This window comes from Typopeltis vanoorti, chromosome 9 (assembly GCF_054136105.1).
Source record: "Typopeltis vanoorti isolate ZY-2024b chromosome 9, IOZ_Tvanoo_1.0, whole genome shotgun sequence".
Classification (NCBI taxonomy): domain Eukaryota; kingdom Metazoa; phylum Arthropoda; class Arachnida; order Uropygi; family Thelyphonidae; genus Typopeltis; species Typopeltis vanoorti.
In genome coordinates, this window is record NC_143557.1 from 71630282 (window position 1) to 71654550 (window position 24269).

General features: G+C 35.2%; 1 protein-coding gene across 1 annotated transcript in view; it reads left to right on the top strand.

Moving 5' to 3' along the window:
• Window positions 1-2839: 2839 nt before the first annotated feature.
• LOC150103145 (lysine--tRNA ligase-like) overlaps window positions 2840-24269 on the top strand; it is a 199946-nt gene continuing 178516 nt past the window's right edge. The window contains exons 1-3 of the mRNA XM_090398349.1: window positions 2840-2961; window positions 6943-7081; window positions 14858-15117. Coding sequence (XP_090254475.1) covers window positions 2930-2961; window positions 6943-7081; window positions 14858-15117 — 431 coding nt within the window. The 5' untranslated portion in view covers window positions 2840-2929. The remainder of the gene's footprint in view (window positions 2962-6942; window positions 7082-14857; window positions 15118-24269) is intronic.

A 24269-nucleotide genomic window follows, 5' to 3' on the forward strand; every position in this document is an offset into this window, starting at 1 on the left:
TATAACAAGACCTCAGACTACTAATTATATCACATATAAATACAATAATCACTACGGAAAGGCCACGCGAAACTTCTACATCCCAGACATGATAAACAAATTACCTTTTGAATACAGAAACCTTACAAACTACAACAGCCTGAAAAGAGCTCTAAGGACATACTACGAACAAGAAACACGCACCCAAAATACCATACAAACTTAATGAAACACAATATATTCGCTCAGGCTTCCAGTTCAGCGACGCATCAGTACATTCCAATTTATTGTGTGTGTGTGTGTGGGGGGGGGGGGTTTGTGCGCGCGCGTGTGCGTGTGAGTGCGCGAATTTCTCAATCATAGATTCCGTAGCATCCTAACACAGCAAAAAAAAATACAAATAAAAATAAAATGAAAATAAAAAACTGGTGTCATCCTCAGATAAGCTTACATTTAAGCTTCAAGGATGAAAGGGAAAAAAAAATTAGTTCTCATCCAAGACGTATCATATGTAACCAAATGCATGTAATGTACGTATCACAAGAAAACCAATGTACGTACTGTAAATATCACATGTAAACAAATGTAAGTAATGTATCATATGTAAACAAATGAATGTAATGTATATAATAATTGTAACAAATGTATGTAATGATGTAATGTATATAATAACTGTAACAAATGTATGCAATGTAAAAAATAAAAAAAAAAATTATTTTAAAAGTAAATCATGAGTTTACACCGAATGTTTGTGAAAATAAGGACACATAATATTCAGATTGCATATGTGTAAATACTGTTGTATAATCACACCTTTTCAAATTTGAAAAAAAAAAATAGTAAACCACAACATGTAATATTATACAACTTATGTAACTCTGAACAATATACTGTAATTGTAAATTATTATTATGATTGTTATATATAAAAAAACTGTTATCATCATTACTATTTAAATCTCATTATATGTAGCACAAAGTGCTGAACCTTGTAAAATAATATACTGAATAGATGATCATTGTGCATATGTAAATATTTGAAAGAACAATAAAAAAAATTAAAAAATAAATTATTATTATTATTTTAACGGTATCTCCAAAGTTAATATCTTATGTGGCATCCATTCCCGCTGCTGTGTTCACGTTCATATTTTTCCAATATGCTGAATACCTGCTGTTAATCTACCTGAATGTTGATATCAGTACAGTAACAAGGGTATGAAACGCCCGTGGCAAGTGTCTAACTTGCAACCCTTAACTAATAAATAACAAAAACTTTAAAAAATTTGAATGTAACTAGTTAAATTTTACTAAATGCAATGTTAAATACTTACTATTAACCCCCATCAAAATGAGTTGCAGTGTGTTGCAGAATTTGTGTGTCTAAAGCGCGTAATGCCGAAATTTAAAAATACAATATAAAATAGCTGACTTTTATATCTATTTATTTATTTTTATTTTTTACATTTTGCGCCCCAAACCCAGTTGCGCCCGTGGCGGGCGCCTCTTTCGCCACTCCCTCGTTTTACGGCACTGATATAAATCTCTGTAATATCAGCAACTGTAAAATCACGACTTGGATGATACATCTTTTCAAAATGATCACTCAGCAACTCAACTATTTATTTTAGTTCAACCCCTTCCTACCATGAGCACTGTTTTAAGTCATTTTATCATAGGCATTTTCCATCTTGCTTTCTACATAAGGAAAAAACCCTTTTGGGTTTACTTTGTCCTGTTTGGCTAATTCTCTCTCTCTCTCTCATAACCTGATTTGTCCTTACCATACTAGTCAAACAGTACAAAGCGCGAGCAGTACAATGCTCGCGCTTTGTACTGCTCCTGGGTATGTTGATCACTTTTTTCTTTGTATTTCTTTCCAATGTCCAATGAAAATGCCCAATATTCAAACATCAGACATTTTTAGTAGCATTATTCCACTGAATCTTGAAGTAGCCTTGACATATATTTTAAGTTTGGTCAAACCAGCGATTTTTCTTTTACTTTGAACTTCCTTATCCATTGGACTGACACACACACACACACACACACACACACGCGCGCGCGCGCGCGCGCGCATGCACGCACAAGTATAATTCAAAATGATACTTGCCAAGTATAATTTTCTTTTGGTCACATTGCCCATTATTTTTGGGACTCCTGACAACAGGCTTGCAGTAGCCCTTCGAGACTTTCAGAATATTTTATACGCTTTAGAGCCTTCTTGTGTCCCTCTGCACTGTTGGATTTCGCTGTATGGTTATGATATTTCCAGTACCGTCGACAGGGTGTAGCATAGAGGTGGTCTCGACTTAACAAGGGCACGTTCAGCCATATTGCGGTAGGCGCCGTCGCTACGCCTTGTTTACGTACCAAGTGCAGAAAGAAGTTTTTCCAAGCTTAAACTGATTAAAAATTATTTGCGAACAGCAATGACCCAAGAAAGATTGTTTGATCTAGCAACTAATCGTAGTATTATGTAAACAAAATAGCAGTTAGAGATTTTGTTATACTTTTGTCTCTTATAATCCATCAGGGGCGTTATTTAATTGTTTGCATCAGGGCGCGATCTAATCTGGCGGCGACCCTGGATATTTCTATAGTTATCCATAAATGTTTACACCCAAGTTTACACGACAATTTGCTGATGTTGTTTATGGCCTTGTTTTTTGTACGTTGCGTTTCAATTTTAATACAGTGAGAAATTGAGAAGAATATTCTTTGGGCCAAATTAACGAAATCTCAGGCAGTGTGATTCGAGGAACTTTTAAAAAAATAACAATAAATTCCTATTTAACGGTATTAAGTATAATAATAACTCTTTGCTACTTGGGCTAGTTTGTTGTGTTGCAAAGCGGGAAGTAAACGCCACACAGCCGGCAATTTCATCACTTTGTTGAACTATTCTGCTTGTTTTTGTGTTTGTCAACTGTTTGTATAATACAATAAGGATGGAGAATAGTGAAGAAAAAATTAGTAAAAAGTGAGTGTTTAAAGTTATGTTTGCCTTTCCTGAGGGGCGCATATTTTTGTTGTAATATAATTTTCCTGATGGCTAAAAGCAAGGTTTGGTTATTATGGTTTGGTTAAATTACCACGTGGTCCTCTAGAAGCGATAAGTTATTTCAACTATTTTCCAGTAGGCTAAATTGTCAATTTGGTAAACCTCTGCTAAAAATCTTTACTTCTTTTTCTCTTTTGCTACGTTTTTTAAAATTTAAAATTAGACGATAATAAAAGTTTGACAGGAAAAAAAAACAACAACAACAAAAAAAAGAAAAAAAAAAGAGGTTCCTTTAACAATATCCATATATAATAATTTCTGTTTTGGTTACTTTCATCTTTCGTTCTATCTCTTGTAGAGTATCCATATATTCCCGATTTCTCCCTGATTAATCTTGCTGACCCAATGTCTCCCCCCCCTCCTCCTTAAAAAAAGAAAAAAAAATAGGGGATATTCAAATACCATTTCTTGTCTGCATTACATAAAATGGATGATGCCAAACTTCAATATGGCAAAGAAAAAATTAGCACTTCTGAAAAAAAAAAAAAAAAAGAAAGAAAAAAGAGATTATTTACTCAGTAAAAAATCATAGTTTAAAAATATATATCTTTTCACATTTACAAGACTGAATTACTACTAAAATGATAATAAAACGGATAACATTTCTAACTCCAGAGCACTGATAGTACACTCTCAGAATTATCACTGAAAAGTTATATTAGAAAATCTGAATTCAAACTTGTGGGTTTATTATTTTTATTTCAAGTATTTAAAAATAAGAATTTTTTTTTTTTTTTTTCACATTCTACACATTTTGTCCATTGTATCATGACTTCACTTGATGCAGTAGGTCGGTTTCAAATGCAGAATATTAGTGTTATACATTCATTAGTTACTGTCAATTTTTCTGTTTATTTTAATTTAAGATAGTACACAAACTGTCTAAACTTAAATGGTTGATGCCTCATAGCACAGTTGTAAAAAACAATGGGGCATTGTTCTCTTAGATTAAAAAATACCCGATTTTAATTTTAATTGTGACAAGAGGAAAGGTTGGTTGATTGGTAGAGCCTCTGCTACTAATGGCTCGCAAAAAGAGGAACTTTGAGCGCCGTTAGTAGTTGAAAAGGGGTCAAGCGTTCAATGCTGTTCGCACACTCTCCCTCGATGAGTCTTTGGACACTCTGGAGGTGTCACATAATAATAATCTTTGTGGACTTTATTTCAGTTGAAGATGAGTTAGCTTATCTCATATGGAGATAACATGTTTTCCTCCTCCTGGAAACTTGGGTTTTTCACTCTGTATAAGAGCAAATTGGCCACTAAACACATAATTTACAGACAAAAAATACTCTTAATGGTGGTAGCTAGTTTTGTGAGCAGATGGTAGATGGTGATTGTGCATGTTGATGGAGGTTGTGTTGAGCGTCCTTCCACATTATATTCTTGAACTCTTTAGCGGTGTCACATAATAATATATATTATATATTATTTATTTATTTTTTCAAGCATAACTTTGCCTATTTTATGCTCATATAGGATCGTGAAGCCACCAAGCTGTGTGACATCTCCTTTGTGTGGTTCCTATGTAAGCTTGTTTCTGATGATGAAACCTATGTCATCTTATGTGAACAGGATTTAAGAGCAAATTTGTAGGTGGCCACTGAACATACAATTTACAGACAAAAGTACTCTTAATGGATGGTAGGTAGTGTTGTGAGCAGATGGTGGATAGTGATTGTGGAGGTCATGTAGAGTGGAGTGCCCTCCCACATTGAGTTCTTAGACTCTTTAAAGGTCATCAAGTTGGAGGTTTAATGGAATATATACAGCACTAGGAAAGGATATTTTCAGGGATTACAAATAATTCTTGTAATACACACACACAAAGACAACACAATACTAAATGAAACGTGGGCGACTCTGAAGTCCTATCTAGGTGGTGCACCTTCTATAGGTATTTGTAGATGGCCTAAGATGTAAAGTGGGACCTCTGACAATTATTGTTTCCCAAATTTTGGGAAGTTTTATGCATCCGTATTTATTTAAATTCAGTTGATTTCTGAGTGCTGCTGCAGATTCGTGGGCGACTCTGAAGTCCTATCTAGGTGGTGCACCTTCTATAGGCATTTGTAGATGGCCTAGGATGTAAAGTGGGACCTCTGACAATTATTGTTTCCCAAATTATGGGAAGTTTTATGCATCTGTATTTATTTAAATTCATTTGATTTCTGAGTGCTGCTGCAGATTCTAAAAACAGTCTTTCCTTCTTAAATTTGCTATGGTGGAGCATGGTGGTTTTCTTCCAGGATATTCTGTGGTCTGTATCCAGTACATGGTCTGCCAGGCGAGAATTGACCATAGTCATGATTGCATATGTGATTTGTGTTCCTCTAAGTGGATGGTCACCAATCTACCTGCCTGTACCATATGGACTCCTTAGAGATGTCATATAATAATATTTTATATTATTTTTTCATGCATAAATTTGCCTTATATTCTGCTCGCATAGGATGGTGATGCTACCATACTATTATTATTACTATTATTACTATTACTATTATTACGGGCAACTCCAGGGAGTCATTGGACTCATCGAGGGAGGCCCCAAATCATATTCATCACAACTATTTGACATTCATACAGTATCTATCATACCTCGCCTTAAACTCATTCACTGTCACAGCATCCACCACAGACTCAGGGAGCGCATTCCACTCATTCACTACTCTAAAAGTAAAGAACCCAGCTCTAACACCTTTACTAACTACACTTTTGCCCAGTTTTCATGGATGTCCCCTAGTCCTCCCAAAACCAGCCCTGTTCTCTGAATTAATTTTATAGAAACCCTTCAGTAATTTGAATGTCTCAATCATATCTCCCCTCCTCCGCCTATCAACCAAAAAAAAGGCTTAGAAAAATTTCCTCTAGTCGCCGACTAGACTCGAAACCAAGACTTCCTTCGTGCGGCCAAGCACGGTGGTGTGCAAACGCCACATCCACTGAGCTACACAGGCCCTCTCAGTATGTGACATCTCCATGCTTTGTGAGATTCCCATGTGAGCTTGTTTCTGATAAGCTATCTGAATGAAATAAAAATGTATTTATAAACTAATAAGCAGTAATAGGCCTGAAAGTCTGATTTGAATGGCTAAAAGATAAAACGAAGGCTTATGGTGATGGTAAAGTTTCTGTTTCCATCAAACATGTAAGAATAGTTTAAGTTTGATGACTACTGTAACATTTATTTAAATGCTTTCGAGGCATTAGAAAACAACACAAACAGAGAAACAAAAAAAAAAAATCACCCAATGCAATTTCAAGGCTAGGATTTCAACTAAAATACACATACGAAAAAATGCAAGTCACCTTTTTGCTATCACATTTTTTGTTCTAGTTAAGTGTTCTAGGATTGACGACTACTTGATTGCTTTATTGATTGTATGTATGTATGTATGCATGCAGACCGACTGGCTGTCAGTGTTGCCACAAGGATTTCATACTGTTCTCTAATACAGAATTTCAAATCTAATCATAGTTATTCAAAATTTTACTTTTACAGAATCCTAAAACATTATTTAAGAATTTTAAACATCCAGTGTATTTTAATGAGTATTGCTATACACTAGCATTTTTCAGCTGTGTTACTTCTTATATCTGTAAAAACTAACTACTATCCCACAATATAGATATAATATAGATACAGCTTTATTAATATAGATATTTGTGCACAAATATCTATATTAAAACTGAGTACACTTAGAAATGCAAAATGTTCCTCTTCTCTATAATATGCTACAATAACTATGGTTGATTTCTATTTTGTAAGTGCACTGTTTATTTTCTATCTATTTTCATTAATATTTTTGTTAGTATTCAGTATGATTAAATTATGCTTTTTATATATTAAAGTGAAGTGACATCGTAGTATTTAGCAAAATTTGAAATTATTTTTTTTAGTGAGTTGAAAAGGCGGCTAAAGACTGAACAAAAATCTAGAGAGAAAGCTGAAAAGGAAAAGCAAAGACTCATAGAACAAGAGCAACAGAAACTAGAAAACAAAGAGGAGAAAAACAAGGAGGAGACTATTGATCCAAATGTAAGTTGTCCTGATATGTTAAATAGTAGGTTCACTTTATATGGATAAGACTTACATACTTATAAATTCTTATTTTCAGTTCTTCTTATTAAAAATAATAAAAAAATTATTTCTTGCATTCACCGGCCTGGTTGGCCAAGTGGTTAGCGTATCCACTCTCCAGCCAAAAGGCTGCAGGTTCAAATCCTGCTGTGGGCATGGATGTTTGTGATTGTCTGTGGAAATCCTGGCAGTGGTGGTAGGCGGCAGATGGTGTTGGTGAACTGAGTGGGAGACAGAGAGTTGTAGAGTAGGTACCCTCCCTCGATGAGTCTTTGGACTCCCTAGAGGTGTCACGTAATAATAATAATTAAAATATTAAAATAAAATAAAATTAAATTAAAATATTAAAATAATAAAATTAAAAAATAAAAGAAAGCAATAGCTTTAAAGATGTTAATGGAACGGATTGGTTGTACTTAATACATATACCAGTAAAGAATAAATGCTTCCAATCATTAAGTCAACTGCTGTATTTTATTAGTAAGCTTTTTATGTTGCACTTTTTTTTTTTTTTGCTTAGCTAGCAGGAAACATAGTTTAAAGAAATGAATGTCAAATGCCTCATTTTAAGGGTATATCTAATGTCATAATTTTCTAGTGATGAGAAATTGGGATAATCCAACAAAATGTTTCATTATTAGTTTCTTATCAATAATTTTCTTCCAAATTGGTCTATTTGTTATTTATGTGACTTGATTAGTATTTTTTTGTCTTCTGAAGTTCCTAATTTCATTGGTTCATGTTGTTTTCCATCTAGGTTTTTTCCCTGCTATTTTTGCTTCAAACCTGTTATGCTAATTTTTCATTTTCCTTACTTTCTTGAATGTTGATGATATCTATTTCTGATAGCGTTTTTTTTTTTAAGATGGATCCACCATTGGTAGCATATGTTCACTCACCTCATTTTTCTCAAGACTTGTATTTGTGATTTGCTGTCATTACTTATCCCTCCAATCCTAATTTAACCCTTTCTTGCATATTGCCAGTTTTGTATTGTTCTTTATAAATTTATATAACTGATTCTCCATCATTCCACCTTTACTTATTTTATTATCTCTTCTCATCTTAATCTCTGTAATTTTTTTTTTTTATTAAAATCTTTAAACTTTTTTGATTATTTTTCTGTTTGCGTGTTTGGATCTGCAATTCACATTCAGAGTTGTTGTTATCGAGCTTGGTAAAAGTATACAATGCTAACCTGCTTTCCAATAACAGAGAAGCAAGCAAAACCATGACTAGTAAGCTATGCATTGATGGTTTCACTGGATGTGATGTCACTCTGGCGATCAATGTGCATTAAGCAGAAGCCAAACCATTGTGTGGCAAGTTTCAAAAATATTGAATTTCAAAAACAGAAATAAACCATGAAAAAAAAGCCAATACCAATGATAAAAATAACCTTACATCATTAGAAATGTTCACAATAAAAATAAACCTGATAAAATAGTGGAAAAAAAACATTTACTTAGAAAAGCAAGCAAGCAAGCAGATGACAGGCAACCTTATTCTTCTTCTCTTCAAGGATTAGGCATTTGCCTGTTCTGGCTTCATTGGTCTTTCCATCTTGTTGCTGGTCTTCTTCTTTCTCTCTTTCCCTTTGGTCTGTGTTTATCTACAGTCTATCCTAAAATAGATGTTCTTTCCATTTCTCTCTATATTCCTTGATCTTTTCATTTATGTTATAAATATCTAGTTTTTTCTGAAGTCTTCATTTCTTATATGGTCCATTTTTGTGTATCCTTTAATTGTTTTTAAAAATCTTAAAAGGCAACATATCAAGATTATCTTATACATAGTAATAGCACATGCTGAGAATGTTTTATGGAGCAGATACATACTTCTAGGATTTGTATATAGTTAAGAGTTGAGCAGGTGTAACATGGCATGTTGAATGAAGAGAGTGCCTAGTTTTTTGAATGCTGAGGAAGCCATTTCAATTGATGTGAAGTCGTTAGCCTCTGTATACGAGTTATCCTGTTATGAAGTTACTTCATGCACAAATTTTGTTTGCTTACACTTGGATAAAGGATGAAACCAAGAATATAATTTCTTGTCATTTTGAGTATCATAATATTATCATGATGTTATCATGATATCTTATTATATCATAAGAATATAATTTTAAGTTAGTTGCTGATCTTGAATGGTGGAATACATACTGGTGGTTACTGATTAATTGGTGGGCCTCTAAGTAATGAGAAGTTGGCTATTGGTGACCATTATTTTGGAGATGGCAGTTGGTCACTAATTTAACGGTAGGCTTCTATTTCCCCTTTTTTTGGGGGGGGGGATAACTGGATATGAGATTGCTTTCATAAGATGGGATAAGTACTAGCTATGTATAATAGATTGTAGTGATGATGTCCTGCATCATCTCTACAATCGTTCCAAAACATTACGCTCCAGTGTAATGTTTTGGAACAATTGGAAAGATGCCATCAGGACCAGAAGACTTTTTAATGTCCAAATTATTTAGTAGTTTTCTGATGTCTTTTTGTCAAAAAACTACAGGAGACATACAGCACTTGGAGTCCAGTGCTTAGTAGGAGGCAGTTTCTTTTGATCATCTATGCACAAATTTGAGGAAAGGAGAGAAGCCAAGAGGTCAGCTTTGTCAAGTAATAGTGCTGCTATCAGGATGAGAGAGGTGGATGTGCAGGTGAGCAGAAATTGTTTCAGTGGCCTTAGCAAGGGCCAAAAGGCACATCCTCCAAATTTTCTGATGCTGGCCTTTATAAAGTCTGATTTGAAGCTGCTGATGACTGTTTTGCGTACGTTGCATGCTTTGGTATCAGTGGAATATGAAGCTGGAGTTCTTGATGCAAGCCACCTGAAGTAGGCCGAATTTTTTCTTCTTTGAATGCTTCGATGCACTTTCTGTTGAACCAGGGCTTGGAAAGCAGATGAGGCTTTTGATGGATTGAATAGGGGATGAAGTCCTTCATACCAGTGAGGAGATAATTTCTGTGACTCGTTAGGAGAAGGTGTCAGGGTCGGATGAGCAGAAACAGTAGTCAGACCTAGGAAAGGAAGTGTATGAATTCTGGAGGTCATCCTAATTGGTGCTTTTGTAGTGCCAGAGGATGCGTGTTTTGGAGTGATTTGAAGAAGGGTGTTTTGTGAGAGGAAAAAACCTATACAAGATTTTGGTCTGAGTTGCCAAGAGGAGAGGTGACTTCTGTGGTGTATCTGGAAGGAGAACTGGTAGAAAAGATATCAAGAGTATTTCTGGTGAAAGGAATTGGGAAGTGTGTAGTATAGGCATTGGAGGTGGGCAGTAGTAGTAGATGTAGCTGCAATCTGGATTTCTGTCAGGAGTAAGATGTCTGGTCTGGAAGGCTGCAAGTGATGGTGAATGGCATTTATGTTTGTGTTAATGCCATGAATGTTATTAAAGTAACTGTGAAAGTGAGTTTTTAGTGAGGAGATTCTGTATTGGCTTGTATGTTATGATTGGTTGTGATGTACCCTTTTTTTTTGTAATTAGTTGGAGGGTATTTATTTTTGTCAAGTCTCTATAAGTTTAATCATGATTACATGGAAGGACACAGTAGGGATGTGCAGTGAGAAAATATACTCTTGGACATGACATCCATACAGAAAAAAACCAGTCTCCATGCCATGATGTGGCCTAACCCCCCCCCCCTCAATGCATGCACGCACGTGCACACAACACACACACCACCTTACCACTCATCTCCAGGCATAACTTGGCAGAGTATGTACCTTTGAATTTTTGTGCTATTTACTAAATTTTTTCCTTAGAGGATTTTTAAAGGATTAAAAGATCTTAAAGGATTTTTTTTGTGTTGTATACTATTTTTTAATTTTTTTTTAAGCTATGTCACGCCTGTGTAGCTCAGTGGAAGTGGTGTGTGTGCGTCCACATCTGGGCTGCCTGAAGGAAGATGATCTAAGTTCAGTTCTAGTCGTTGAGGAATTTAGAAAAAGAAGAATGTTTTTCTAAGCCTTTTTTTTGATCGTTCCCAAGATTGTCAATCTCTGGCATGGGCAAGTGGATTTTTTTCTCCCAGAAACTGGGTTTTTCATCCTGTAAACTCAAGAAAATTGATCCTAGAACTACACTGTTTTGGACAATAAATAGTGTTATGATTAGGGACCCCAATATGGTGGCATTTGTTAGCTGCCTCTCTTCACTGGATGCCACATACACATATTGGCCACTGAATTAGAAACTCTTTTATTTAATACTGTGTTGGACCTCCTTTAGCCTGAATTACAGATGCAGTTTGGCATAGATTCCACAAGGTTTTAGACTGCATTTATGTCTACAACATGCCAGGTGTACCCCAGACAGAAAAAAAAGTCCAACTGGCTCAGATTTGATGGAAGAGGCTCCCTGATATGTTTTACTAACCTGTCCCATACATTCTCAGTGAGTTTAGATTCAGACTTGTGGTGGCCATGGAAGATGGTGGAAGTCACTGTCATGTTCACTGAACCAATGCTGAATCATTCTTGTGTGATGGACAGTAGCATTGTTGTTCATGAAACAACAATGCTGGATAAAATGTCAACATTACAGGATGAACTTGGTCAGCAGCAATGTTCAGATATTCCTTGGATGACATCCAACCTTCCAGCAATATCAGGAGGCCCATTCTATATCAACAGAACATGCCTCACACTGTGATGCCACTATCAGAGCCTTGAGTTATGTAACTTATTCTTATGTTATGTAAACATAACATAAGAATAAGATCATGGTGCACTTTCAGCATAGAATAAGGCACCATGACTCATTGGACTACATGACTTTTTTTCCCCAGTCTTCCAATGTCCAGTCATGGTGTTCCTGACCTCACTGTAGATGAACTTTCGATTCTTTGCAGAAATCGTTGATTTCCATATAGGCATGTGATTGCCAGTACCACTCCTCTTCAATTTCTTGTATAGTTCAGTGGAGTATGGGTCGGGAACAACCTTCATTGCATGTTTCGGTCTGTTAGATCCTGAATGGAGAGCTTTACAAGTAAATTCTTTATTCAGAATTTAACATGATAACTACTACTAATTAAGGAGATATCTGCACATCAGCTAATAATTATGAAGTATTGTTTTATGTTTTGTAATAATGTGTAGTCCATGTGTGCCATATAATGAGAGTTATTGTTAGGTTATTTGTAATTCCCATGTAAGCTGTCTAGTACATTGCGAAATTCTGAGAAAAATTATAAGTAGTAATCTGGAATAATCGCGTATAATCTGTACGAGTCTAGCATAGTGATGGAGGCTATACCTACGCGGAAAAATGACGTCAGAGTGGCTACCTAGAATAATGTAACCTGACAGGTTAGGGAGAGTGTAGGATCACCCAAGGGGCATGAACGATGCGGTTCGTGAGTGAAAACCACATCGAATAGAGGGCACCTGAATAGGGCGAATAAAAGATGAAGCACACCATTTTAGAGGGCTTTTTGACCTTTTGATCTTTGGGTGCCGGATTCGAGTTTTATGGGGAGTTGGTCGGAGGATTTATGAGAGAGTGATGGGTCGACTACGGTAATGACGGACGGCAGGTTCTTTTCTTGAGATTGCTTGAAGATTTTCAAGCGGAGCTGATCGCGATACGACGGACTATGTGGAATTGAGCCTTAGCAGAATGTCCCATTGGAGAAAGTTTCCTGCAGAGCGGTAGACAGCACGCAACAGTTGGAAATGATTAGAAGAAAAAGCGTAGTACATCGCCAGGCGTAAAGACAGCCGAAGAATATGCAGTAAGGTAATCCAGACCTATATGAGATGGCAGCATGAAATCTGAAAAGATCCAGTAATGTAAGAGTTTTTGTTCTATGTTAAAATTTGTTTAGAAGAATAAGAAATTTGTGTGCATTGTAACTAAAGGACACTAGTAGAGAACTTTTAGTGAGAATTTGACTGAATTAATTAAGCCCTTGTGGAACAAAGAAGAGTTGTTAATAGGCAGTAATTTGTGAATGGCTAGGCTTGCTTAAATGAAATTTAGAATTAAGATAATTATTGATAGAGTATTAATGAAAGTGTTCAATGCATGTTCTGTGAATAACTCGTGAAAGGAATTATATAGTAGTAGTATTATGCTTAAACCTAATCTTATCCTTTCATAATTGAAGGATTTAACTTACTCAGATTCATTGTGATCTAGTATAATCCTTAACTTAGAGTGAATTTTGATCCATTGAGTATTTTAACTTACATAACTGTAAATGTTTTATGTTTTCTAATAAACATGTTTTGTACCTTATACCTGAGTTTATGCCTGATTACGAATTCAAACCACCACTTATAAAATAGAACCTTTTTGGCGGGAAGGAATTTAGATATAATTGCTTAAGCGAGATTCGGTCTACGACTGCTAACTGAATCTGCACAGCACTAGTGTGAGATAAAATATTGTGTGTATCCTTTTGAATTTTGAATTATTTCCCTGAACAAGAGTCTTCTGTTATAGGATATTGGCTGGCGCAGCAAAATATAAATTTTGCCAATATCCAAAGAGGAAATAAATCTGAATTAATATTTTAGGGGCACGACAGTAGATTAGAAGGAAGGTTATTATAGAGGTAGAACAAGATATAATATAGCGAGAACAGTGACATAACAATAGAGCAGCCGGTAGGATTTTGATTGTATAAGGTTTTAAGTAAGCAAAAAGGATAGATTCAAGAAACAGTAAACTAATGTATAATAAGAAACAACTAACGATTTAACAATAGATATTACAATTTAACAGGTCAATTGCTGCACACAGAAAGTTCTGTTTGTCCATACAAGCCTTTTCAGATGATGGCAGTCTTATTCCTGACTGGATCACATTCTTAGGGTCACAGTTACACCTCTTAGACAAGCAATATGGAATATTTTTCCACTAATTAAACACCCAGGATATCTCACCTTTTGTGAAACCAGTCAGCTCTGCTGTTTGGCTCCAGCCAGATGGGCACCTACAATAAGCCCTTTATCGAACTCCAAAAGATCATTTTTTTTCCCTATTGTGATCAACACTGTTGACTATTACTGACTAACAGCATTTTCCTAAATAGTTGCTTAAAATACATGGTGACGTATGTGACAAGTATTTTGCATATATACTTCATAAATGATGTTTACATAACATCTGCATAAAGGTTTCTAATTCAGTGGTTGGTATGTGTATAAAATTAGTGATAGTCTTTGGCCAGCTATCTCTGATTGGCCTACTGTTGGAGATTAAAATGTCCCCTCAGTTTTCAAAAGTTAGATAGGGCTAAAACAAGCCTTGCCTACTGCCTGTTGGGGAAATAAAAGGCATTAGCAGATTTATTTTTAAGGATTTTTAAAATGTAAAAAAAAAAAAAAGTTCAGTTTCTTTTCTAAAATTTCTTAGAGATTAAAGAATTTAATCTACCAGTAGTATATTCCAGAAACTCACAGACAATTAGGAGTTAAATGCATTTGAATTTTATGAATCGTATATCATACTGTAGTCAGCAAAAAGAACTTTTCATCTTAAATGCTGGTTGTATTGCAGATTATTCAAATTTGTAGGATTTCAAGATCTGCATGAAATACCGTGGGATTGCTATTTTTTAATTGTTTTTTCTGTAAATAACATGAGTTATGTAACATGTACTTTTAATAATTATAAGAAAAGAAATCAATTATTTCATTTCTGATTTATAAAACGATCAAGCTATATGTCTGTTCCAAATTATACAAAATTCTGATGTGATCTTTTAACTTTGTATGATCTAGGAATATTTCAAGTTACGAACACAAGCTGTTGCACAGCTTAAGGCTGCAAATGACCATCCATATCCTCATAAATTTCATGTTTCAATATCATTGGTTGAATTTATTGAAAAATTTAATGATTTACCAGTTGGACAGATCTTGGATTCAGAAACACATAGCGTTGCTGGTCGAGTTCATGCCAAAAGAGAGTCAGGAACTAAGCTTATCTTTTATGATTTGAGGGGAGAAGGAGTGAAACTCCAAGTTATGGCTAATGCAATGTGAGTATCCTTAATTTTTTTGTATAACTTATTTAGGATCAAAAAATTGAAATTGTGTGTTCTGGACTAAATTTTTTTCTTAAAGGATTTTTAAAAGTATCAAAAAAAAAAAAAAAGTCCAATTTCTTTTCTAAATATTTCTTGGGGACCGAAATATTAAGCATATTTGTGACGGTTTCACAAAACCTTCTACTACTCATACCACTTTCCCAGGTATTTCTTTTTATATTGAATGGGTTTTAATGGCTCTTGTGTGGTGATTTGGTGATGATTATTAGACACATGTATTTATAAGAATAAGGATTAATAATTTTTATTATTGCAAATATTTCTGCAAGAAATTAACAGGACATCTTAAGTGCATTAGCACAATCACAAAGTGAAGCTAGAACAAAGAATGCTAATTCTATTTTACAGAGCTAAGCCACATGCTAGAGTGCCACCAATACAGGTGGTTACAAAATAAAATGAGGTTGCAATTAAAGCTAAAATTAAAATAATTTTGAAATACAGTAAATTAATAAAATTTAGATAAATAAAATGATTGAATGACATTGCATTATATATTATTATTATTACGGGCAACTCCAAAGAGTCCTTAGACTCATCGAGGGAGACCCTGAACATCATGTCCATCACAACTATTTGACATTCACACAGTATCTATCATACTTTCCCTTAAACTCATTCACAGTCATAGTACCCACAACAGACTCTGGCAGCTTATTCCACTCATTTACCACTCTAAAAGTAAAAAACCTAGCTCTAACACCCTTACTAACGACACTCTTGCCCAGCTTCCATGGATGGCCCCTAGTCCTCTTACCACCAGTCCTGTTCTCAAAAATATCCTCTGAATTAATCTTATAGAAACCCTTAAGTAATTTGAATGTCTCAATCATATCCCCCCCCCCTTTTCCACCTATCAACCAATTTCTGCAGCCCACAAATCTTCAAGCTGTTCTCATAAGGTTCATTCCATAGACCTGTTATCACCTTGGTCACTTGCCACTGGATCCTCTCCATCTCCTCCCTATCTAGAAGAAACCCAGGCTCTAGAAGAAACCCTTTTTATGTTATATTAAAAGTGGGGGGAAAGAAGAGAAGTACATTATTGTTTGTCGTTTATGAGGACAAGACTCTCCCAAATCTTGGCAGTGGATAGACATTTATTCCAATTTAAATTTGAGCAGTATAGAATTGCTTTAGTACTCTTTAAATAACTGCTCAAACCCAACTGTCACTGATGTAAAAAGCAAGTATTGGAACAAAGAATATTGTAGTCAGTGTCCACTTCATGCAAGGCCAAATTGTTCACATTTATTGTTGTTGATATGTGATTGGGTCTTGTTGTTTTTTGACCGAATTTCATGTTTGTTCAAAGTACTGAGAGTGGGGGATGGGGCTATTTATCTTTCATGGATGGTAACCAAGAGGAGATTTTGTCAATAGGGAAGAATGTAAGAACTAAACTGTATCTTTTCAGAATCTTTACAGTTGCCTCTGAGATGCCTGCCTGGAATAGGGACTCACCATGCAGGTTCAGAGTTCTTATGGTTAGGCTTGTAAATGTCCAGGATGCATTAAACTTCCTTGAGGTGAAGCCTTTCTTTAGTATGATGAATTGGATAGTGCTCAGTTCTTGGTGAAGAACCTTGGAATTGGAGCAAATGGCATATACTCTGTTCAGCGAAGATGTGAAAGTTTTAAGCATCTTGAAATTATTGCTTATGTTGTGTATATAAAATGCTTTGTAGTATATGCTTACTTCATAACTTATATAATAATTGGGAAACTTCCAATTTTTCACTCATTTTCTGCTCTCCTAATTATTATATATTTCTCCCTGATTTTTAGAATTTTTCAATTTGGTAAAAATTCATCAAATTCGTGATGCATCCTTTTATGAGATGTACACAATACTAATACTATATACTATTATTTTAATGGCATGTGGTGGAATTATTTGTAAAAACCCGAGTTTTTAATATATGTATAATATTATTATTATTAAGGGTGGGTTGAGAGTGTTTTGGGAGGGGGAGGGGGTGAGAGAAGGATCTGAAGATAGAAATTATTTTTTTTGGAGGGGGGGGGAAGAGGAGGGATTTAAGGGACAAAATCAGGGGTGGGAGTGAGGGGGTTTGAGCCGTTTCGACAACTGTCATCTTTGAAACTCGTGGGGGAAGTGGATGCTATATCAACTGATGAACAAGATGACATGACATAGCATCCACTTCTCCCATGAGTTCCGAAGACGACAGTTGACAAAACAGCTCGCACCCTGTCACTCCCACCCCTGATTTTGTCCCTTAAATCCCTCCTCTTCCCCCAAAAAATAATTTCTATCTTCAGATCCTTCTCTCACCCCCTCACAAAACACTCTCTATCCACCCTTAATAATAATAACATAATACATATATTAAAAACCCGGTTTTTTCAAATAATTCCACCACATTACTCCTCCCCCTGGAAAAAAAAAAAAAAAAAAAAAAAAAAAAAACCCTTTCCTGTAACAGCTTAACAGCATATGAAGGCAAAGGCACATCGCCGGAATAAGGAGACAGAAAACAACATTCAAAAAAAGGTATGTCCAAATTTTATCCTATTTTTATTCTTCATATATTAGTTTTATAACACTTCAGTAATGCCCTAGAATTTTGGGCAAAGAGCCAACAACATTTAACATTGTAAAAAAAGGGGCGCTCCTAAACAAAAGTAGGCTATATTAGCCATTAAAATAATAGTTTATTTTTAGAGGAGTAACATAGGAATTTTCCAAGAAATAATACCTACTAATACTATATGATTACATTTGTATTATTGGTGAATAGTATGGCCTTCTTCAATGAGTTCCTGACTCCTTGGAGGTCACTCTTCATAATAATAATAATAATTTATTATTATTATTATTAGCTTTCTTCCAAATTGATTTAATATTTGTTAGGATTGCAATATTGTCAGATGTTATATTTCAATTTTTTTTGAGGCACTTGTAACTTCAACACACCACCTAGATCTTGGTGTTTTTTTGCGATTTGGCATCAAACACTTGTTTTACTAATCTTTATTCACCTACATGCCACCTTAAATTAGCTTTGCGTGTGCACACACATTCTTGAATGCTATAATGTCAAGTTCTTTCTTAATATCTTCATTTTTAATTAAGCTGTCATTGATACCATCTGTTCGCTTCCCTAATTTTTCTCAGAATCTCATATCTGTGTTCTCTAGTCTTTTGATGAACTTTTTATTTCTAACCAAGCTCTCAGTTTCATAAGCTAAAATTGATTTGGAAACTGTCATAGTGTTTTGCTTTTCTTATTCATAGACTTCTCTTAATCCTTGCCTCTTCTTTCTATGTCAATTCGTACACATTTTTATGTTGGAACATTGTGTTAGTAATAACCAGTCCATGTCCTGAGCAGAAATTCAACAGGTATTTGCCATTATTATTATTAGCTTTGCTCTTTTCCCAAATTTTCCCAAAATATTTTTGTATGTCTGACAATCATTTCCTACTCTGCTCTTTATATCCTCAAAAAGGACCAACTTTTCCTTTTTCATTGTGTCAATTGCCTTCTCTAAAGCCTCAAAAAATTCCTCCACCTCTACCTTAGTAGAACCTTTTGTGGGACCATAGGCACAAATAAGTCTCATTCTTCAGTTCTCCATTCTGATATTTGCCCACACCACTCTACTTGAGACTGCCTACCATTCAAGAAGATTAGCCTCGTATTTAGTGTTGAATACTATGGCTACTCCTTCTTTTCCTTGATTGTCATTGCCTGAATATGACATTTTGTATTTATTGCTCAGAAAGATCTCACCAGTTTTTGTCTTTTTTGTTTCAGTCATTCCTATTATGTTGATCTGGTACCTATCCATTTTCTCAGCTCGCTCCATTTCTTTGCCATTCAAGCTTCTTATGTTGATAGTACCGATCTTTAACTCTGGTGATGAGTTTGAGTGTGTTTCAGGATTTGTTCCAGTAGCTGTTTTCACTGTTCGCCCTGGTTCCCTGGCAAAAACAATGGGGGGGGGGGGTTGTTTAACCTGAAGATGCCCCATCTGGCATGAAATTCTGTCATGTTGTACCATCATTTTATATTTTGGTTTAAGCCAATAAAAATACAATTCGGTGGGCTAAATTCCAAATTGTCAGCCCATCCTCATTTGTTCAGTATTGGGCTCATCATGAGAAGGCAAGGATTGGACATTAGGTCAGAAACCCTGGTTGGTTCTCTGCATTCCTTTAAAGGCTATGTGGAGGTCTCCTCTCAGTTATACAGCTTTGATCCTTAAACACCCCGTAATGACTTCAAAAATTCCACTTCTTTCATAGTAGAACCTTGTGGGATTATGGGCACATTGTCTAATTACATCATAATCATCATCAAACTCCTGACATGTACCTCAAGGGGTGTACAGGATATGATAGTATTACATGAAAAATTTACATCGTTACTAACTTCCCATCTATAATTTTCCTCCAAATCAGTCTGATATTTGTCAAGACTCCAACATTATCAGATCTTATATTTCTATCGTCTAAGGCACTTTGTACCATATCAATCCACCTATATGTTGGTCTTCCTCTGGGTTGTTTTCCTGCCAACCTGGCAGAGAACACTTGTTTTGCTAATCTTTCCTTGCCCATTCTGTTTAAGTGACCATACCACCTGAGATTAGCTCTGCAAATACATTCCTGGATGCTGACAATGTCAAGTTCTTTCCTAATATACTCGTTTTTAATATGATATTGCCATTGATGCCATCTGTTCATGCCTCTAATCTTTCTCAGGACTCTCATATCTGTGGTCTCTAGTCTTTGGTAAGTGTTTTACTTCTGACCCAACTCTCAGATCCATAAGTTAAAACTGGTTCGAACACTGCTTGTATACAGCTATACAAGTATAGAGAAATTAGTCAGAACACTAACTAATTTCTCTCTTATTCCATATGAATTTATTCAATTGACTTCCTACCATACCAGTGTTGATTATTCTGTTGTCTATTTCCATATTTAATTTTACCATCTTCAGTAAAAATCATGCCTAAGTAGCTGAAATGTTTTACTTGTTCCACAGGTTCCCCGTTCACAACACAGTTAACATTTTCAACAATTCTACCTATTTTCATTGTCTTTGTCTTTTTAATACTGACCTTCATACCATATCTATTACAACAGTTATTCAATTTGGTCAGGGAATCTTGCAAACTTGTAGCGGATTTATTTAGAAGTATAACATCATCCGCATAAAGCAAAGAGCTGACATTAACATCTCCAATTCTGATATCATGTTTAATACCACTTTCCTTCATAATGTGATCCATATAGATAATGTACATCCTTATCTCACACCAGATTTAACATTAAGCCATCTTTCTGTAATTCCTTCAATTCTAACTGCTGACTTACAACTCAAATAAAGACTAAGTATTGCTTGCTATAATGATCCATTGACACCATATAACTGTAGCGTATTGAATAGCTTCTTTCTTGGCACCTTGTCATATGCCTTTTCCAAATCGACAAAACTTAAATACAGATCTTTATTATATTCCCATGCTTTCTCAACTATTTGTCGTAAAGTGAAGATCTGATCCTGACAGCCTCTATTTGGCCTGAATCCAGCTTGTTCTTCACCAAGCTTTTCTTCCACAGTTCTTCTCAACTGTTTCTCAAGTATACTTGCATAGATCTTGCCAGGAACACTCATCAGGAAAATACCTCTGTAATTCTTACATTCAGTTTTATTTCCCTTTTTATATATGAGTACTATTAGAGCTCTACTCCAATCATCGGGAATTCTTACCTCTGTCCAGTCTTTCTGAACTATGCAGTGCATCCACTGTAAGACTCTTATACCTCCATACTTCAGCATTTCTGGTCGAATATCGTCTACTCCTGCAGCGTTTCCACATTTCAAGCCTTTGATGGCTTTTTCTACTTCAAGTATGGATATGTATTCCTGACTGCATGCATGGTCAGTGTTTTTTACCACTGTGTTATTATCATTGCTTGTTTCTTTTAGCAGTTTTTCAAAGTAATTATTCCATACTTCAAGGATATCTTTTTCTCCTGTTTTCATGTCACCTTTATCATCTCTAACTCCTTTTGCAGCACTTTTTCCTCCATTTCTAAGCATCTTTAACAACCTCCAGAATATCTTACCACCTTCTTGATATTTATTTTCTATGTTCTTGCCAAAGTCCTCCCATGACTTTTGTTTAGCTAGTTTTACACAGTGTTTCGCTTTCTTACATTTGTGTTTGTATTCTCTAAGAGCAAAAGCTGACTTATTTGCCAGGAACTTTTGATATGCTTTCTTCTTTTCCTTCATTGCCTCTTTAACTTCCTGTGTCCACCATGGAGTTCTGATTTTTCTATCCTTGCGGACAACCTCACCACATGCCTCTCTGGCTGAATCAATCAGGGTTTTCTTCAATGCTTGCAACTGAATCTCCAAGGTTTGGTTCCCATTCTCAAACTCTTTCTTTTTTTCTTGAATAATCTTTGTGTATTTTAGTCTACAGTTCACATCTGAGAGCTGCTCAACTTTTATTCACTTTAAAACTTTCTTACATGTTATTCTTTTCAATAAAATTCAATTTTATCCTGCTCACGACTAAATAGTGATCGCTTCCAATTTCAAATCCTCTGTACGCTCTAGTGTCCTGCACCAGGGAGAAAACAAATCACTATCAACAATAACATAGTCAATGAGACTTTTCTTATTCCTTGCCTCTTCTCTCCATGTCAATTTGTACACATTTTTATCTTGGAACATGATGTTAGTAATAGCCAGTCCATGTCCTGAGCAGAAATCCAACAGGTATTTGCCATTATTATTAGCTTTGCTCATTTCTCCAAATTTTCCCCAAATATTTTTGTATGTCTGACAATCATTTCCTACTCTGCTATTTAGATCCCCAACAAGGACCAACTTTTCCTTTTTCATTGTGTCAGTTGCTTTTTCTAAAACATCAAAAAATTCCTCCACTTGTATCTTTGTAGACCCTTCTGTGGGACCATAGCACAAATAAGTCTCATTGTGCAATTCCTCATTCTGATATTTGCCCACATCACTCTACTTGAGACTGCCTGCCATTCAAGAAGGTTAGCCTCATATTTTTTGTTGAATACTATGGCGACTCCTTTTCCTTGATTGTCATTTCCTGAATATAACATTTTGTATTTATTGCTCAGAAAGATCTCACCAGTTTTTATCTTTTTTTGTTTCAGTCACCCCTATTACGTCAATCTGATACTTATCTAATTCTTCAGCTAGTTCCATTTCTTTGCAGACTTCTTATGTTGATAGTACCAATCTTTAACTCTGGTGATATTAAGTTGGGGTGTGCTTTCAGATTTGTTCCAGTAGCTGACTTTTCACTGTTCGCCCTGGTTCCCCTGGCGAAAACAACGGGGGCCTTGTTTAACCAGGTGATGCCCCAGCTGGCATGAAATTTTGTCATGTTGTCCTCATTTTCTATATTGGTTTAAGCCAATAAGAATACACTTTGGTTGGCTAAATCCCAAATTGTTAGCCCATCCTCATTCATTCAGTATCCAGGTAGATACCCAACAGGGCGCACCACGAGAAGGTGAGGATTGGACATTAGGTCAGAAGCCCTGGTCATTTCTCCGCATTCCTTTAAAGGCTATGTGGAGGTCTCCTCTCAGTTATACAGCTTTGACCCTTAAGCATCCCCTTTATTACATTCATAGAGTTATTTATCATTTGTCTTCTTTGTCTTGGTAACTCCAGTATGTCAACCTCATACTTCTCTTGTTCTTCTGTCAGTTTGACTTATTCTATGTGGATACTTATGTTGATGGGGGCTTATCTTTAGTTTAGCTGATGTTGAGTATGTTCCAGTAGCAGACTTTTCACCGATTGTCCTGGTTCATTGACAAAAATAGTAGGGTTTGTTTTGGCTTAAGCCAAAGCAGAATACAATTTGGTTGGCCAAGTCTCAGATTACCAGCTCATCCTTGTTTGTTTAGTACACAGATGGATAACTACCAATGTGCACAGCATGAATGTTGAACTTGTCAGAAGCCCCCAGTCAGTTCTCCACATTCATTAACAGGAGGGTGTGCTTCCTTCCAATTATTTAGCTTTGACTCTTACATGGCCTGTTGGTAAAAATACAATCTGCAATACAGTCTATTAATAAGTTGAAGTTGGTAATACTTGCTGTTTATTAATGGATTGTATTATGTTTAAGCATTTAATATGATAATTTTTAAAGCATTATTAATAAAGTGACCTAACCTAGCATGGTTAGGTCACTTTATGTTCACATCATGAAAACATGGAACTAAATTGCACATAATGTAGAACCCTATAGGATAATTTTGAACCTTAACAGGAAGGACTAAAATTATTTTTATTATTGGGTTTATTGGAAGGAGGAATAGATTTATTGGAAACATATCAAAACAAATGAAAATCTGCCTAGGGATCTTGAGAGACATTGTTTAAATTTTTTGGATAACATACAGGTGTTTATCTCCATAGGTGATCTGTCTTGGACAAAACAGTGACATAATTTTTGTACACTTCAGAAATTATCTTTCATTTTTCTCTTTCATTGGAAAAAATCTGGTTTTGGGTTTGAGTCTAGACTTTTCAACTAAAGATGAGTTAGCTAGTCTGATACATAGGTGGGAGGGATTTTCCTTCTTAAATTCAATGGTAAAGCATGGTAAAGTTTTCCTGTATCATTTAAAATATTTCTTTGTCACTGTCTGAAAAGAGAACAATGTCCTGATTGTTTGCTTTTCAGACAGTGACAAAGAAATATTTTAAATATTATTAAATATTTCAAATATTTCTTTATATTTATATATGTTATTATTTAATAAATATTATTAAATAATAACATTCCTTGCAAGTTGCATGGAATGCTGTAGATTTCTGCTTAGACTTTTGGAGAGCATAGTGCTTGTTTCAGAGTTTGCATATATATATATATATATATATATATATATCAAACCTATACAAAAATGTACAGAATTTGTAGTATGTCAATGTGTGTAAACAGGAGAAAAGGATAAATCTGTTGATGTGTTTCTTGAACAGCTGAAGGTTGTGCTCTTTGAGGGAGGCAGTTCCAAAGAACAAAAACAGATGGAATGA